This window comes from Macadamia integrifolia, chromosome 8 (genome assembly GCF_013358625.1).
Source record: "Macadamia integrifolia cultivar HAES 741 chromosome 8, SCU_Mint_v3, whole genome shotgun sequence".
NCBI lineage: Eukaryota > Viridiplantae > Streptophyta > Magnoliopsida > Proteales > Proteaceae > Macadamia > Macadamia integrifolia.
The window spans coordinates 4121222-4140318 of NC_056564.1; the positions used below are offsets into that span (position 1 = coordinate 4121222).

Here is a 19097-nt window from a genome sequence, read left to right on the forward strand (position 1 = left end):
GACGCAATCCCCCACCTCGCACCCAGTTTCCAAATTACCCTCAATATTTCTAGTAATGTCCTTCCCATATCAAACTGAACAAGTCAAATGGCAGTTGGGAATTTCATCAGTCAGAGTCAACCATGGCTGATAAACTACCCTTGCCTTTTAAAACAGTTCACACTTGAAGAAAACACAGATATTTTTTAATTCTTTAAAAAAAAACGCAAAGCAGGTGGGAGAGGGCCAGAGGGGGAAGGAGAGAGCTGGTGGACAGAGGAAATGGAGTGGCACGCAAAAGCGCACTATAATGATATCTGCAAGTGACGGGTGAATGTGGATGGTTGCTTGGTCTCTCGGTACAAAAATTAAAAAAAAAGGAGAAAGAAAGAAAAAGAAGGAAAACGCTTCGTCTTTGCTGAAAACGCCGCCCTTCACGACGGCGAATGTGATGAGAGAGTGAGTAACAACCAAAAGAAACGTCGCCGGCGAAGAACCGCTGCTGATAGAGAAGTAATACCCAAAAAGGAAAAAAAAAGGGTTTCAGCGAGGGAGTGAGGAAGTTGCGTGTTGTAAAGGGCTCCGCCTTGTTTGACCGCTTCTCGGGTCTCTCTAGTGTCGGAGGATTATTACTTTGGATATGATTGATGGAGAGAGGGAGATAGAGAAGCAAATCACTGGGGAGGAAGAGTAGAAGAGGATCCCCTACTGTGTTTTACTTTCTATGAATCTCTGCTTCAGTAGATCGGATAAATTTGTTGTGTGGTGAGGTTATTTCTTCTTTCCTAAAGGCCAAGTTCCTGTCTTGGTGTTTTTTTAGGGTTTCGATGAGTTAGGGTTTACGAGATTGTTTAAGAAGATGATGATATCAAGAGGGCTCTTCGGGTTGTCTCCGCCGCACATACAACCGTTAACGCCGGTTTCGGAGGTATCGGAGCCCCCGGAGTCTCCGTCGCCGTACACTGAGCCAGTGCCCGCGGAGGATGAACCTGAAATTGAGGAGGCAGAGGAGATCGAACCTCCGCCTGCTGCTGTTCCTTTCTCGAGGCTCTTTGCTTGTGCTGATGGTTTCGATTGGGTTTTGATGGTTGTTGGGTCATTAGCTGCTGCGGCTCATGGGACGGCTCTCGTTGTATACTTGCATTACTTTGGGAAGGTTATTCAGTTCCTGGACCATAAACCATCGGAGAGCTCAGAAGAGCTGTTCCATAGGTTTACGGAGGTGGGTTTGAAACCTTCTATGATTTATTTATTTTGTTTCACTTTCCAAATAACGCATCTGCTATCTTTGCATACTCTCTTAGTGCTTATTTTTATATCTAATTTGAATGCCCTTGAGGAAGAGGTGCGCCTTGGCGTTCAATCTTTTAGTCGGAACTTAGGAAGCATTTTGTGGAGTTAATTAGGAAATCGATTTAGGCTCTCTTCACTAAAAAACCCATCATTAGAACTTTTAGGTCTTAGTGATTCCAGATAGGGAAAATGATGTACACACTGCCGGTTGTAGACACTCTCTCACTCTCTTTCCTCACTTGGCACTTTCTGACACACTCTCCTCCCTAACCATGTTGGGCTCTCCTTATATACAAATTGTGAGGTACTCCCTCCCGGGCACCCATTGGTTTAGTGTGTTAGATGCCAATACACATGGGTGGCTTGTAGATCCCTTCGCCTTCCAAATGATAAAAACCAAAGTTAAAAGAGGCTAAATGGTAAAAGCCCACCAAGACCATCCCATTTTAAAAGCGCAAAGCTTAAGGCGTTAAGAACCCCCCTCATTTTTCATAATTGCGCTTCTGTTACTTATTTGAGCTCTCTTCAAGTTCGAAAATAAATGAATGTGATAATCAATTCAAGGGGCTAAATTGTAAGCTTAATGAAAACTCATTACTTAATCTGTGAGATGGACAAAGAATTTGGGGCAGCCAAAAATGGAAAGGAGGGCTATTAAGAGTAATAGATAAAGAAAACTATTATATCTATAATGATTAAGGTGGATAAAATTCCATTACGACCCGCAATAAGGAGGATGGAGTTTAAGTACTAATATGACTAAGGGAATGATAACAAAATAAAGTAGTAGTGCTAGCAAAATTCTCTCTCTCTCTCTCTCTCAAAATGCTGGTCTGCCCGGAGAAAACACCTCCCCCTTCAAAGAGAGTGGATTTGGATCGACATGAATTTCTCAAGAAGATCCATTTGCAACATTGCTGGAAAGCTTGCCTTCTGGGCAACGATTAGCCTCATTTGGATGGAACGCAACCTTCGTAGATGGACCTCCAACTCTAGATCTTTTGATAAGATTTGGAAGACCATCTACTTTGACATCTCCTCCAAACTTGGCTCCCTCTCCCCTACACCAGTTATTGAGCCCTCAAGGAACAAACTTATTGTTGTCTCTTGGGGGTTTGCCTAATGTAGAAGTAGATTACAATAAACTACCCCAACAGTTTATAACCCCAAACAATACAAATAGGAGCAAGAAACAAAGAAATAATACCTTCAAATAAACCCCCAAGGATACAATACTCATATAGGAGCAAAACCAGTCCAAAACCCAACCTGATAGGAGAGAGAAAGACCTGTTATAGAGCTGGAGAGAGAGAGGTGCGGCCAGGGCTGTAGGAGTCCGATTGAGTTACACTCTTGGGCGTAGATAGTCCCTAGGGAGGGTACAAAAACCCCAAAAGTTGAGGGGATTCTGACAGTTGGTTATGGAGTTACGCACTTTCTTGATTTTCAGACCTAAGAGAGAGAATGTGAAGAATTCATTGGGAACATCAACTTGTCTTCTTCAGATAACCTTCAAGAGAGGATCGATTGATCTTCTTAGAGTATAGAACCAGTCCTCCAAAGGATTTGTAGATTAGATCTCAAACTTGGGTAGCAATGAGGGTCGATTGGCTTCAAGAACAAGAACTCTTTGGCTGGCTGATTTTGCTTTTGTATGCTTTAACAGGTCTGAACTTCTAATAACAATAAACAGAAAATAAAAATAGAAAAAGAAGAATCGATGGAGGGTTGAAAAGGGTGAACGAGAATAAAGGAATGAGTATCTCACCCCTCAGGTTTTGGGTATCACACCCCTCAAAGGTTTAGGCATCTCATCTCTCAATAAAAGTTTTTTTAGCTAAAGTGTAATCACTCAATAATTCATTCATTCAAATCTCCAATTATGAGCACATAGACTCCTCTATTTATAGAGGGTAGAGTAGCAATCAAACTACTTAGGAGCTAGTTTCCCAATAGGACTAGACACTCCTACTACAACTAGGAATTCAAAATAGGACTAGGACTTGACTTTATAACTCCAACATGTAGTAGAACTAACTAACTAATAGTCCATATAGGACTTTACAACCGACCAATGGCCTAATGGGTCTTTATTGAATTACATAGCAACTAACTAAACTAATGAATTAAATTCCGTTTTTCTACCTTCTACCCATATTTTAGGCCTATTAAAGTGGCCCATTTCAAAGAAAACCCATGGGATCAAAGGCCCAACACATATATAACACAACTCAAGGCTTAATTGCAATAAAATAAGCCCAAGTGACTTATCTACGTCATTGCCTCTCATCTATTTTGACTCCCCCCCCCCCCCCTCTTTGCCCTCTAGGGCTGTATTCCTCTTCTCTTGCCTTTCAGCTTTGTATTCCCCCTCCCTTTTTTCCGTGTTTTAATTTATTCATCCAAAAAAACTCTCTCTCTCTCTCCCCCTCCCCACTTAAAAAAAAAAAAAAGAAAGAAAGAAATTCTCTCCTATACATATTTTGAATTACCATTCTTCCCAATACCTTGAGGAAGATGCCAATTGGTTCAAACTCTGAAACTGAATATGGTGTAGATGTTTCTTTTCCAAAAGCCTTCTCTTCATAGAATATGTCCTCATAAATTTTTCACTTGATACTGTGCTATTAGAGAAGCTTTTTAGGAATTGATAGCCAGAATGCATCTCTAATTCTTTTCCTGTTTATTGCGCAGCATGCTTTATACATTATCTATATAGCCTTGGGTGTTTTTGCTGCTGGGTGGATTGGTAAGATCAAACATGCACCAATCATTAGTAATTACTGCTTTATTTTGTTATGTTCTGCTATTATGAAATCCTATTGCAGCCTCATACTGATTATATCTCTGTAACAGAGGTCTCATGTTGGATTCTGACTGGAGAGCGGCAGACCGCAGTCATCAGGTCAAAGTATGTCCAAGTGTTACTCAACCAGGACATGAGCTTTTTTGACACGTATGGGAATAATGGTGACATTGTGAGCCAAGTTTTAAGTGATGTGCTGCTCATTCAATCTGCTCTTAGCGAGAAAGTAGGTTTCAGACTCAAAATTTCCTTTCATCATCAAATGGAGAAATTATGGTTTCAGTCAGAAATTATATGTTTAGTGATTGGGTTTTTGTGCACTTTTTTCTGGATGTTTCATCTGATACTAGGGCTTTGCTTTAATAGGTTGGGAACTATATCCATAACATGGCAACGTTTTTTAGTGGTCTGGTGGTTGGATTGGTCAACTGTTGGCAGATTGCACTCATTACATTGGCAACTGGGCCATTTATTGTTGCTGCAGGAGGAATATCTAACATATTTCTCCACAGGCTTGCTGAAAATATTCAAGATGCATATGCTGAAGCAGCGAGCATTGCTGAGCAGGTTATTTAATTCTACGACTTATCTTTTCATTTTGCTAGAGCTTCTGGGCCTGAGATTGTTGAGGCTTCTCCCTCCTGTGATGCTTCTATATTTCTACAACTTTTACCTTGTGTTTTGAATGATTAAAGAAGATGAATTAGACCGAAATCTAGTGGATGAATTCCACAATTTATCTACCCATTCAAGGGATATGTTTGAAGTAAATTTCTCATGAAAATCTGGCCGAATAGGGACAAATATGAGATCTCACAAACCGTAGCTCAGATGAAGCTGAAAGTTGGAGTAGATGAAGGTCCTATACAGGTGAACAAGCTCTCAAAAGATGAGACAATTCCGATGGTTAAATTAAGAGTTATGTTGTCGATATGAATTAGGAAACTTTTGCCCACTCTTCAGAAACTAGGGTTCTTGGCATCAGATGATCCTCAAAATTGGAACGAAGATACTGTGTAACTTGTCTAGATATCCTTCAAAAGATGAACTTGAACTACTGGCTGGTTTGGAAGATATGGACTTTGTTCTAAGTTTCCAAAACCCTGAAAATGGCTGCAATTGATTCTGACATCCTTGGTTGTGCTTGAATTGATTTGTAGGCTGAACTTCAGGTCTTCAAATAACTCTCTCACAATGGCCAAAACAAAAAATAAGAAGAAAAGAAAAAGTGATCGAGGGTTGAGGAGGGGGAAGAAGAAGGTTAAGTTTTGGGCATCTCACCCCTCAAGTTTAAGCATCTCACATAGGGCCTCTCACCCAACTGCATCTCACAAGAAACAGCGTAAGCCATCTTTTCATATACAAATCTTCGTTCAATCTTCTTAAATTGATTACAGCAGCTCCTCTTTATAGGAGTGAGTTCAGCTTACAAAATAGAAAGAAAATAAAGAAGGAAACTAATGTAGGAATAGAAACTAACTAAAATCTCCTAAATAAGCTACTTGTTAACCAAGAAAATATATAGAAACTCCTAACTAGCCTCAGAGGCCATGGCTACTAACAACCATATTTGACTTGACAATCAAGCCAATTCTAAAAAGGGAAACAAAATCCTAAGCTATATTGCTGAAATCAATGGCTGCTGCTGGACCCTTTCTTGAAGCTTCTACTTTCCATAATAAGGGACAGATGGAGAGCCTTCTAGAAGCTTCACTTGAAGACAAAACTGCAGGGGTTACTGTTCATGTGAACAGTGTTTTCTGGTTTTGGGGCTGGCTCAATGGGACCAAGGTGGGGGCTAAACCAGGACCAGAACTGAACCATGATCTGGTCAGCTCGAGCCCTCCCCTTGACAGACCTATCTACATCAAGAACCCTGTGGAGCTGTCTCAGTCTTGGCAAACTTTAGATAAAAAAAAAAGGCCACCCCCCACCCCAAAAAAAAAAAAAAAAGAAACAAGTAAAAGATTACAGCATTCATGCGCATTTGTGGTTAATCTCTTGCTCTATCTCCAAAGAGTCTTCAATTCCCTTGTTTTCATTCCCCCCAACAGATGCCAAAGGCGAAAGCAATTGTACTATTAAAGCTTTCAGATTTAGACATATCTAAGGCTATGAAGTAGTGCAACCCATCTTTTTCAGAGTTTAGCTCTTCCAATAGCTCCTTCAACTCCTTTGCTCGTACAGTTACTAAGAATATATTCCCTTCTCTTTTTCCTTCAGTGTTCTCTGCTGCCGTGTAAACATCTGCCATATCCTATCAGAAATAAGAAGGATTCCCACTGTTCCTGCGCCATAGTCTGAAAGTCATGTTCCTCTTTCCACATATTTTTTGTTTATGAAAAGTGTAGGTTTTCACCTGCAGGAGCTCATCTAGTAGCACTGTTCTGTGCTTAGAATGTGAACTCTCTGAGGTTCGTTATGTTATTTTAGACTAGTTCTACATGGTTAGTAGCAATCAGAATGTGTCTGGTCAGATTGCTGCAACACTATGCCTTTATACAATGGTTCAGAAAACCGGAATATGAAAATGACCTTCTGCTGACCTGCCGAAATGAACGTGACCAGACATTCTAATTGGGTCAAACTGATCTACAGAAAGATGGCGTGTCTCCTGTTTGTGACAAGTTGCAGTAATTCAATTTATTATGTTTGAGTCAGGATTTTATTATCATTTCTTTATTGAGGTTGATGTTGATCTGAATTGAATTTCAGGGACTATGGTGTTAGTTGAACGAAAAACCTGAATTTTTGTGCTTAAATATTAGTACTTAGCTTAGGTATTGAATGAGCAGGCCTGGTGAAAACCCTTGTATGGGCTCTTCCATTTCTTCATGAAAAGAAATATGACGGGACAGCAGTCACAACACTCTCCTAAGTTTATTTAAGTGTGAAAAAGGACTAGCACATTTACTGCCAGATGATTTTATAGAAGAAGATTTCTATCTCCCTGTATATTGTACTTTGTTTTTTAATAGGCACAAACACATTTTATTGATATAAGAGAAAAGTGCAGAAGCCTGATTACATGAACTTTCATAACACCGTATAGAAGCTCTGATAAAATCTCAGCAAAATACATGGACCCTAAACAAGAAATAGATCAACAGAATTCAAACCCACCCTTAATTCTCTAGGTCTCTTGTTTGTATTTGAATTCAATTATTTTTCCATATTTGGTCCTGCTTCACTTGGATTAATGAGAACAAAAGAGATATGAGTATATCCATACTTAAAAACAATATGTAAATGAATTTTTTGGACAAAGTAATCTTACTCTTGTTTCTCATACTTCATTCTATTTGTAAATACAGTGGAAGTGTAAGGTAATGGAGCTCAGCTTTATGGTCTACTGGTTGTAAATACCTATTTTTATGTACATTATGGGAAACTAGGAAACTGAGCCAGCTCTTCTCATTCTGGTTGAAGCACCCAAAGCCTGTTGTTTGGTAACAGAACTTAATTTTTTTTACTGTGCAGGCAGTATCTTACATTAGGACCTTGTATGCTTTCACAAATGAAACATTGGCCAAGTATTCTTATGCCACTTCACTCCAGGCAACACTGAGATATGGTATACTGATCAGTCTGGTTCAAGGTCTTGGACTAGGATTTACATATGGACTTGCAATATGTTCATGTGCTTTGCAACTTTGGGTTGGAAGGTTCCTAATTTCACAAGGAAAAGCTCATGGCGGTCAAATTGTAATAGCTCTCTTTGCCGTGATTTTGAGTGGCCTGTAAGAAAATACATTTTTATTTGTTTAATGCTTTATTTTTCTGATCTCTTTTCTTTTTACAAAATTTCTCATCTTTGGTCTGTTTTCCTTTGTAGTGGGCTTAATCAAGCAGCAACAAACTTCTATTCATTTGAGCAGGGAAGAATTGCTGCTTACAGACTCTATGAGATGATAAGCCGTTCAACTTCTTCTGTTAATCAGGATGGAAATATTTTACCATCTGTGCAAGGCAACATTGAATTTCGAAATGTGTATTTCAGCTACCTCTCTCGTCCTGAAATCCCTATCTTGAGTGGCTTTTACTTGACAGTACCCGCTAGAAAAGCTGTGGCACTTGTTGGCAGGAATGGTTCAGGAAAAAGCAGTATAATTCCTCTCATGGAGCGTTTTTACGATCCTACATTAGGTCATGATCACACTTTTTCTCTTTCTATTCCCTGTCATTTGTTTTTCTTTTGTCAATGGTTCTGCTAGAACCCTCAATGATGTTATCTGAAATTTCCAAGGGATTTTTTTTTTTTGGCAGGAGAAGTACTTCTGGATGGAGAGAACATTAAAAGCCTGAAACTGGAATGGTTAAGAAGCCAAATAGGACTTGTCACCCAGGAACCTGCCTTGCTAAGTTTGAGCATTAGGGATAATATCGCTTATGGACGGCCCGGTGTTACTTTTGACCAGATTGAAGAAGCTGCTAAAATAGCACATGCTCATACATTTATCAGCTTGCTTGAGAAAGGATATGAGACACAGGTAGAACCATAAAAGGACATTGGTTATTTAATTAAGACTGTTATGCGATGGATAATATGTTAATTATTTATTTTTTCTTCTAATTTTATGCATTTCAGGTTGGTAGGGCTGGTTTACTATTGACAGAAGAACAGAAAATAAAACTTTCTGTTGCTAGAGCAGTGCTTTCAAATCCATCTATTCTTTTACTTGATGAAGTCACTGGTGGCCTTGATTTTGAAGCAGAAAGGGCTGTTCAGGAGGCTTTAGATATCCTCATGTTGGGACGTTCAACTATAATAATTGCTCGACGGCTTAGCCTTATAAGGGATGTTGATTATATAGCTGTGATGGAGGAGGGTTTACTTGTTGAGATGGGTACACATGATGAATTGCTAGCTCTAGATGGCCTATATGCGGAGCTTCTCAGATGCGAAGAAGCAGCAAAGCTTCCTAAGAGGTACATTATAGATATAAGGTGGTGCTTTTGTTGTATGTGGTGAATTATACCTGTGATAATATCAGAAACAGAAAACCAGTACTAACAATCTAGAAGAAGAAGAGAGAGGAGACTGTCGCAAGGGAGAGAGTTCATACCTGCAGCAGTCCCCTCATCAACATTATATAAAAGTGAATGATGACTACTTTCAATGCCGCAAGGACTAGAAGACTAAGTAAACAATACAATGAAAACTAAAGATAACCGAAGCATAACAGGATACCGCAGGGTTTGACAATGCGGTACCATATGCATAACTTAACAATACCTTGTGTGCTGAAGGTGCCAGCTGGTTTCATTGGTAAGTCCTTTGGCTTGTCATCTCATCCCCAAGACCGTGGACCAAAGTCCGCCTTCACTGACATTCCCCACCAAGATGTATATCGTTGTGTGGAAAATGACTATCTTGATCCACCGTTTGATATTCTTCTAGATGGTGATTATTAATGCAGTCTGTTCTCACCAGGACGCCAATAAGGAATCACAAGGAGATCTCGACTTTCCAAATTGAAAGAGATTCTTCAGCAAGTCACAGTGTTCAAGAACCGTCATCACCTAAGATGTCAAAATCACCCTCTCTTCAGAGAACACATGGAATTCATGCATTCCGGCCTCCGGATGGAACTTTAAGCTCGCAAGAATCGCCAAAAGTTCAAAGCCCTCCTTCAGAGCAAATGTTGGAAAATGGGGTGGCCTTGGATGCAGCAGAAAGTGCACCATCTATTAAAAGGCAGGACAGCTTTGAAATGAGGTTGCCGGAGCTACCCAAGCTCGATGTTCATCCCGCACATCAGCAGGCATCAAATCCTTCAGATCCTGAGTCCCCTATTTCACCACTTTTGACATCTGATCCGAAAAATGAACGCTCCCACTCGAAGACCTTTAGTCGGCCCCTCAGTCAATTTGATGATATGCCTGTGAAACAGAATGAGCCAAAGGATACCCAGCATCAGAAACCTCCATCATTGTGGAGGCTTGCTGAGCTTAGTTTTGCAGAGTGGCTTTATGCTGTTTTAGGGTGCACTGGTGCTGCAATTTTTGGTTCTTTTAACCCCCTTCTTGCATATATCATTGCATTGATAGTGACGGCATATTATGGACCAAATCAAGGTGCTCACTTACGTGATGAAGTGGACAAATGGTCCTTGATCATTGCTTGCATGGGTATTGTCACAGTGGTTGCCAATTTTTTGCAGCACTTCTATTTTGGCATTATGGGAGAGAAAATGACTGAGCGAGTTAGGAGAATGTTGTTTTCAGGTAATTGACATCTAGCTTGCTTCTTTATGCATGTTCCTCAGGCTCAAAATACCATTCTTTCTACCAGCTTCTACTGTACTGCATGCATGTGGAATCTACATTTTAGTTAATCCATGTTCACTGCCTTGCAGCAATGTTGCGCAATGAAGTTGGATGGTTTGATGAAGAGGAGAACAGTGCTGACAACTTATCCATGCGTTTGGCAAATGATGCTACATTTGTACGTGCTGCTTTCAGCAACAGGCTTTCTATATTTATCCAAGACACTGCAGCTGTTGCTGTGGCTGTTCTCATAGGGATGCTGTTGGAATGGCGGCTGGCACTCGTGGCTTTGGGAACCCTACCCATTCTTATTGTGTCTGCTATTGCACAGGTTTGCATTCATGCTTCTCTGCATTTTCTTTGAGAAACTTTTATGCGATCCTTTTCATGACCTTGGTATTTGTTTCTCAATCCTGTTAGTTTCCAAAATCGTTTGCTGATTTCCTTTTCTTGTATTCCCTTTAGTGGCTGCATAAACATTCAAAACTACATTGTAAATCAGTAAAATTCTGTGTCTTGTATTCATGTAGGAAACCCATATAAATACACAAAATTGGACACCCATACAAGGTAAGTCCATAGAAAGAAAGAACTTTACAATGAAAGAGAATATTACAAAAACCTATACAAGGTTTTATAGGGAAAAGGAATATTACACAAATATAACAGCTATACAATGAAAGGATTGAAAGAATCCTGTAGAATCCTATCCTTTCATATAACAGCTATTCAATGAAAGGATCCTGAAAGGATCCTTTCTCTTTACATACATGACATTTGTAGTTGAGTTTTCTGAAAATATTCGTGATCTCACCCTAGAAATATAGAGTAAATTAAATAGAATTCGAGAAGTTCAGTAGTCTGCTTGATTGTTCGTCATCCTCATGCATTGTAGTGAAATCAGGGGTGGGGGTGGAAGAAAGGGAAAACCAAGAGAAAGAAAAGATCAACAACTTGATAAGAAGAAGAGAGAGAGAGAGAGAGAGAGAGAGAGAGAGAGAGAGAGAGAGACCCGATAGAAGGGGGGAAGAAGAAGAGTCAGAATCCTTTTTCTTAATTCCATAATTCATGGCTGGTAGGGCTTGGGCCTGAGATGGTATCTCCTGGAGTATCTAATTGGGCCTTGGGCTAGGGCTAGGGCTAGTAGGAGCAGCCCCCAAATGTCCTGCATCATTATGATTGTGAAACTATGGCAGAATCAGAATGGCAAATCTATCACTTTGCTATCTCTCTTAACCAATACTTTCATTGAATTTCCTGTTGGGTACGATGTCTTGTATTCCGTCGCAATTTAATCGAGGGAGTACTGGTGCAGGCGCCTCGACAGAACAGAACGGCAGTCCCGGATTAGGGTCTTTTCACTATATATTTGTAGCAAGGTTTTCTTTCTTTGTAATGCAAGCAATACTGAGAGGTGTGAGGACGAACACTGTAATCGTATTCTCCATTAACAGTGAAGCAGAATCTCATCTCACCGAGGACGTAGGCAATCTTGCCGAACCTCGTAAACATATGTGCATTGTTTGTTCTTGTTTTTCCATTACCTTCTACATCGCTTTAGGGTTGCATTTCTATGTTTCCTCCTATTCAAAGGGTCCAAATTTTCTTCCATGGACATTACTTGATGAAATTTGATACATTTTTGGAGGATAATTCTAGAGCTATTAATGCAGGAACATCCAAAATTCCTAATGGAAGGGGAAGGATTAGCCCTATCGGGTATGGGGTCAATTTATGTGATTTAGGGACATCTGTAAGGTTATTTAGTCCCGTGTAGTCCAGCTTAGTTCTCATTAGGTAGGAAAAGAAATTCTTTCATTTATTTAGTTGTGGGGCCCAACAGTACAGGTTGCATATGGAGTTTTGTTATAGAGTTACCTACTTTGTGTAGGTTACTTAGTGCCTTTTTGAATAGTCAAGTGGGATAGGTGTTGTTCACTACTATTTCCCATAAAAGCTCAAACTGTTAGGGAAGGGCAGTGTAAATGTATCCATCAACACTCCCCTGCACATGCAGACCAAGATCCCATGGTCCTTGCACATGGAGCTCACGTGACAACTTTTCCTTCACGCGGCATTGAAGGAGATGAATTGTCGGCCCTTACCCGTTATGCACTCCCAGGATTTGAACACTCGACCTCCCCGTGCTTGAGCTGTTACAGAAAGGCATTGTCAATGTATGCATCAACAGGTTCCTTAGTTTCTAAATTAATAGCTAACTAAGAGTACTAACAGTTACTATTTTTATTGTTTCCTTCTTGTGAATAGTGCTGTCCACGCAGGGAAGTTTCTAGTTAGTTGCTATTTTTGGTCTTTGTATCTTTTATTTAAACAATGTACCATTGTAATAGAAGAGACGGTTGAGAAATAAAGTGTGTTTTTCTTTGGTTTAGTGATGAATGTGGATAGGTTTCAGTGGTGACGCTATAACACCTCTTGGTGGTGATTCCAAGAGCCTAATTTGTGGGGTGATTCCATTCCCACAGGCCTTTGGTGGTGTATTCAGGTCATATCCCTTTTATTTCTTCTTTCACATGTGAAACGAAAAAAAGAGAGTTAAGATTTTCTGTTCTGAAGACTGATTCGTCCCTATATGTGATCCTGTTGTGATTGATCTCTCACTGGTTTTACTGGTTCGAGATCGTTTCTGTGTTATTTGGTGTCAAACCTAAGGAGGGGCATCAGAGGAAATCAACAGTTGCTGAAATTCTATTCATGTAGATTTGATTTGTCGTCACTACTCGCTACAAGTAGGGGAGAGCCGATTCAGAGCCTAAGGTCCATATGCGAAAGAAAAGAAGACAGGAGACCCAAAATCATGTCCTAGGCCAAAATTCCAGTCCAAACACTTCCCACGATTCCGGTCTTGGTCCCGGTTCAAGCCAGGGTCAGGCTGGCCTGCATATGGTTTGATTTGGTCTCTGTATGGCTTGTGTGAGATCTTCTAAAAGATTGTGTGGGGTCCTATGAGAAGATCTGCTAGAATATCTTGAAGATTTGCTGGAATACTTTCCTAGTAGTCTCTTTATTCTATTATTGTAATAGCTCCTTAGTTTCTAAAATAATAACTAAGTAAGAGTTACTATTTTATTGTTTCCTCTTTTTTAATTAGTCCTATCTACGCAGGGAAGATTCTAGTTAGTTGCTATTTTCAGTCTCTGTGTCTCTTATTTAGACAATGTACTGTTGTAATAGAAGGGAAGGTTGAGAAATAAGTTTGCTCTTCTTTGGTTCAGTGATTAATCTGGATAGGTTGCAGCGGTGAAACTGTAAGTCATCTTGGTGGTGGTTCTGGTCAAACCCTACTGTGGTGATTCAGCAGGTTGGGTTTGGTGGTGATTCCATTCCTCCAAGACTTTGGTGGTGAATCCAAGGTCATACCTATGAGTATCGCAATGTTGACCCCCTGGTGAAGGAAATTGGGAAATGCGGGGGGTGTATACTCAAGGTTGACATTGATGTTTAGGGTTTAGGTTTTTACTTAGTTTTCCACAGTGCAAAAGGGGAGCTTTCTGGGCTCCAATTACTGGTAGAAAGGGGAGGAGATATTTGGGGTGACAGAGTTCAGTGTCGACAATATCCCTTCTATTTCTTCTTTCGCTTGTAAAAGGAAAAACAAATGAAAAAAACAAAAAAACAGTGTTAGAGATTTATGTTCTTAATACTGATTTGTCCCTTTAGTGATCCTGTTACGATTGATCTCTCGCTTGTTTTATTGGTTTGAGATCATTTCTGCATTATCTTTGCTGTCAATTGGTTCTGTGGATTTCAAACCCACTTGGTGAAAGGTCCGTTGGTTGTACAGCCCACCCAGCACCTTCGATGCACCTCAGTCGCCCCATTGCCCTTCCAATTCTGTATATGCTACCATTTCGCCCAAAAGCTCGAATATTAGGAAAGGGCAGCATCATTGTATACATCAACACTCCCCCACACATTCAGGCCAAGATCACATGGTCCTTGCACGTGGAGCTGACACAGCATTTCCTTCATGCAGCACCGAGGGAGAAGAAATGTTGGGAAAACTCTTCCGTTGCACTTTCGAGGAGTCCAACACTTGACCTCACTCTGCTCTGAGACCATGTTCGCTACTATTTCACCTAAAAGCTTGAACTGTTAGGGGAGGGTAGCGTCTATGTATACATCAAGTCATCAACACTCTAATGCATTCTTACCCTTTTTTGTCCATCCTATCAAACTAGTGAAAAAATGCAGTGTCTACAATATCCCTTCTATTTCTTCCTTCACCTGTAAAAGGAGGGAAAAAAAAGTTGTCAGATTTCTGTTCTTGATACTGATGAGATTTCAGGCCAGCTGCTGTGGGATTCGAAAATGTTCTTGCTCAGTGGATTCTGGAATATTGTGGGATTCAGTGGTTGTTCTGCTGTGGATTCTGAATGGTATCAGGTGGGTTTCCTGGTTCACATCCTTTTTCTTTTTCTCTATCGATCAGGTTAGTTTTCTGCAACTTTTCTGTACCATGTGCAAGTTAATCTCTCTCTTATCTTGATTCTATACTGCCGATCGGTTTCAGCCTTAGTTTATCTTTATTTTCTAGTCCCAGATCTGTTTTTACTTTTAAACCTTAAATTCCCACCGATTTCTTAGTCCTTCAGATATGCTTTCTAAAAGTTCTTTGTTTCTGAATTGTGTTAGGTGTTTAGGTCTTGGCTACTGTTTTGCTTGCCTAATCAGTCCATTAAGTAGATCTGTTCTGAATACCGATCTGTTCTGAATACCTAAATTTCTGATATCAGATCTCTGTTCTGGAATTGTCTCAAGAACCCTACCCAGTAGAAAATTTCAATTTGGGGAGAATCTGAACTTCAAACTGCAATCAAATTTCGTTGAACTATTCTACCCTAAGTCCTAAGACCAGCCCACTCGACCTGACTACTGGTCAGATCAGACCTATCCTTGTTCTCCGGTTTCTCAGGTCTAGGTTTGATTCCCTTTTCTGTGATTCTGCTTTATCTGGGTTTTCTAGACCCTAATCCTTAGGTGGTTAGAACCCCATTACTTTCCCATAGGGGTGCAAGTTTGCCCCGAACCCGCCCTTGGCCTGCCCTGATTGTGAACAAGTACTGACCCAAAAATTTTGGCCCTGAGGGCCGGCCCGACCCTGAATTTTCTGACCTTGAGTCAGGGTCAGGGCGGGTAAGGGTTGATGTCTTTGGCCCGCCCAGCCCACCCTGAACCCGGCCCTAATTTTTTTACCCTGACTTTTGGCCCTGATTTTTGCCCCTGATGTTGACCTTGGTTGTGACCCTGATGTTAACCCTGAATTTAACCTAATTATATTTATTGTTTGACATTGAGTCATTAACATCTCAAAACTCCTAATATATCTTCTCACCGATCTCTCTTGCTTTTTTTACAAAAAAAATTGTAACTTTGTATTTTTTATCTCCTCTTTATTATGAATATTTTTTATTTTTAAGTTATTTCATATTTTGTAGGGTCAAGGTATACCTAGCTCTTGATGGCAAACCAAGGTCAGAGTCAGTCAGGGTCAATCAGGGTTAGGGTCAAGGTCAGGGTCATCCCGGCCCAACCCTGAAAAATTAGGGTCAATCAGGGCGGGTAAGGGTTGGGCTGAACCCTAAAGGGTAGGGCCAGGGTTGAAGTTTTGCGGCCCTAAGTCAGGGTCAAGGCGGGTTTGGGCCCAATTAAGGGGACTCAGGGTTGGGCTAGGGTTTTAAGAAACCCAGCCCAACCTGGCCCTATTGCACCCGTACTTTCCCATGTATGTATCTACTTTAGTTTGATGGCATGGGAAGAAGAAAGAACCAATTGTGGGGAGAGCAGCTTAAGCCGGAAGGATGCTTATTATTTTTCAGATCCCTACTCTCTTACCATCCAGAAACACTTCTTGATACTTCTGCATCCTTAGAAAAGTTCATTTAATCAACAATCCTTCAAAAATCTTATCCACTTCAGGGCGTCAGGTTTATTTTGCATACCTAGTGATTGGTGAATTTTAAGGCCTGGACTGTGCCTGACAGATGGACCAGTTGAACCAAGAATTGCATTCCTCTGCCAATCACTTGACAATTCAGTGATTCACCCAAGGACATTGACATTTGGAAACAAGACAATTTTATTGTCTATACCAAAGCTGATTAACAATTTTGACTTATCCATCTTTCTAATTAGTGTAGTTCTTTTCAGTCTGAATTGCAAGTTTCAACTTATAATTGCATCAACAGGCTTTGCGGCCTGGGTTAACCTCCAGTGAGGGTTTCAAGACATTGATAAACAATGTTGTATGATGTCTAAAAAAAAAAAATTTAAATCTTGCTCTCTAAAGTTATGATTTTCATTACGAATCATCATGTGCTAGTTGCACACACCCCCCACCCCCAAAAAAAAAAAAAAAAACTTAACCATAAAAAAAAGAAGATTATGAATCACCATGAATACATAGCATGTTTCTTTTTCTCTTCCTTGTTTTAAATCCTGAGTGGCTTGAATTTACATTTTGCAGAAGTTGTGGCTTGCTGGGTTCTCAAGAGGCATACAAGAAATGCACAGGAAGGCATCTTTGGTCCTTGAGGATGCAGTTAGAAACATATACACTGTGGTGGCATTCTGTGCTGGTAACAAGGTGATGGAGCTCTACAGATGTCAGCTGGGCAAAATATTCAAGCAGAGTTTTCTCCATGGGATGGCCATTGGTTTTGCATTCGGATTTTCGCAGTTCCTGCTTTTTGCCTGTAATGCGCTCCTCCTCTGGTACACTGCCATCTCTGTTAAAAAGAATTATATGGACCTTCCCACGGCTATCAAAGAGTACATCGTCTTCTCTTTTGCGACCTTTGCTCTTGTGGAGCCATTTGGGCTGGCTCCATACATACTTAAGCGGCGTAAATCTCTTATTTCAGTATTTGAGATCATAGACCGCGTCCCTGAGATTGATCCAGATGATAACTTTGGACTAAAACCCCCTAATGTGTATGGAAGCATTGAGTTGAAAAATGTTCATTTTTGTTATCCTACTCATCCAGAGGTGATGGTATTGAGAAATTTCAGTCTCAAAGTCAGTGGAGGACAGACTGTAGCAGTAGTAGGAGTTTCAGGGTCTGGAAAGAGCACTATAATCTCTTTGATAGAGAGATTCTATGACCCAGTTGCTGGTCAAGTTTTGCTGGATGGCAGAGATCTGAAGCAGTATAACCTTAGGTGGTTGAGGAACCACATGGGTCTTGTTCAGCAGGAGCCAATCATCTTCTCAACAACTATAAGGGAGAATATCATTTATGCTAGGCATAATGCTACGGAGGCTGAAATGAAAGAGGCAGCAAGGATAGCTAATGCTCACCATTTCATCAGTAGCTTGCCTCATGGTTACGACACACATGTAGGCATGAGAGGAGTTGATCTAACACCAGGACAGAAGCAAAGAATTGCCATTGCCAGGGTTGTGCTAAAAAATGCTCCTATCTTATTATTGGATGAGGCCAGCTCCTCAATTGAGTCAGACTCAAGCCGGGTGGTGCAGGAGGCTCTTGATACCCTGATAATGGGGAACAAGACAACTATTCTTATTGCTCATAGGGCGGCAATGATGAGGCATGTAGACAACATTGTAGTTCTCAATTTTGGACGAATCGTGGAGCAAGGAACCCATGATTCCCTGGTTGCCATGAACGGTCTGTATGTCCGTTTGATGCAACCTCATTTTGGGAAGGGCTTGCGCCAGCATCGATCTGTTTAGGTGGGGGATTATGATTAATGTAATTTATAGTCATTCCAGGTCATGTTCATATTCTACCGACTCCTGACAGCCGAAGACACAGAAAACTGCCAGATCTTTCAGGATGAAATCAATTGTTGGTGTGCAGTATGGCTGGAAAAAAACAAAGGGGTTGCGTAACGATGTTTATTTGGAATTGGGGTTGATGTTGGTTAACACTGTTCAAAGTTAGGTTTGAAAATGGAATTTGTGGGGTTTCAACTGGGTTGAGGAAGCCAATGAGTGTTATATAGGACATGCCTTTGGGGCAGTGTGATGCATATTCTTTTGGAGGCACACATTCTCAGAGAGAGATTGTGCTCTCCTTGGTGTATTAATTTGTTAATTAATTAAAGAAGAGGTTTAGCAATCTTTCTTCCTTCTCAAATTAAGTAATCTGTGATTCATTTTTGACAAACTTCTTCTATTTCTTCTTGTATATTTGTTCAATGGAGATGCTCATTGGAGCCCCAAATGGTATGACCTTCAGAGCCTGCTATCATGCTTACCTGTGTGACAGTGTGGCTTCCTTCCCCACTGTATAGGCTGGAATTGGATCACTTCAAGTGCTGCAATCACTTTAAGGGAGACTGAGGCATGTGCGAAAGAACCAAAGACCATGTAAAAAAAAGGAAAATGTTCTCCGAGCCACCAGGGAAGGTATATGCTAGCACCTTCATTCTATCTCTCATCTTCACGGGAATGCCCTCCTATGTACTAAGCCATTCCATCCTATCTTTTGGTGCACTTCCTTATACCGCTTGTTCAGAGAAACACCCCCCTCTTCCTGAAAAATTCAGCCATACAAAAGTTGTGTTTTGGTAATAAAGTGGGATATTGGAATTTTAAGGTGGCCTATTTGGATAGAGTTGTCCAAATGGGTCCTATTTTTGCCATGTGGCATGTTAGATGATTAGGGTCCCTGCTAATGTGTCAAATTGCTGGATTTAAGGGAAGCCAAGTGGCAAAGCATGGGTTGAAAATTAAGGACTACAGAGTAAGGTGTGTAGGAAA

The 19097-nt window shown here is 40.6% G+C and overlaps 1 protein-coding gene across 1 annotated transcript; it reads left to right on the forward strand.

Moving 5' to 3' along the window:
- The first annotated feature begins 5 nt into the window (after nucleotides 1-5).
- On the forward strand, nucleotides 6-18453 carry LOC122086394 (ABC transporter B family member 20). The gene is made up of 11 exons (XM_042655174.1): nucleotides 6-1201; nucleotides 3967-4021; nucleotides 4129-4304; nucleotides 4445-4645; nucleotides 7559-7818; nucleotides 7914-8224; nucleotides 8345-8568; nucleotides 8667-9007; nucleotides 9513-10306; nucleotides 10438-10679; nucleotides 16836-18453. Exons 1-11 carry the CDS (start codon nucleotides 839-841, stop codon nucleotides 18063-18065), a joined length of 4197 nt encoding a protein of 1398 aa, XP_042511108.1. The 5' UTR covers nucleotides 6-838; the 3' UTR covers nucleotides 18066-18453.
- The last annotated feature ends 644 nt before the right edge of the window (nucleotides 18454-19097 follow it).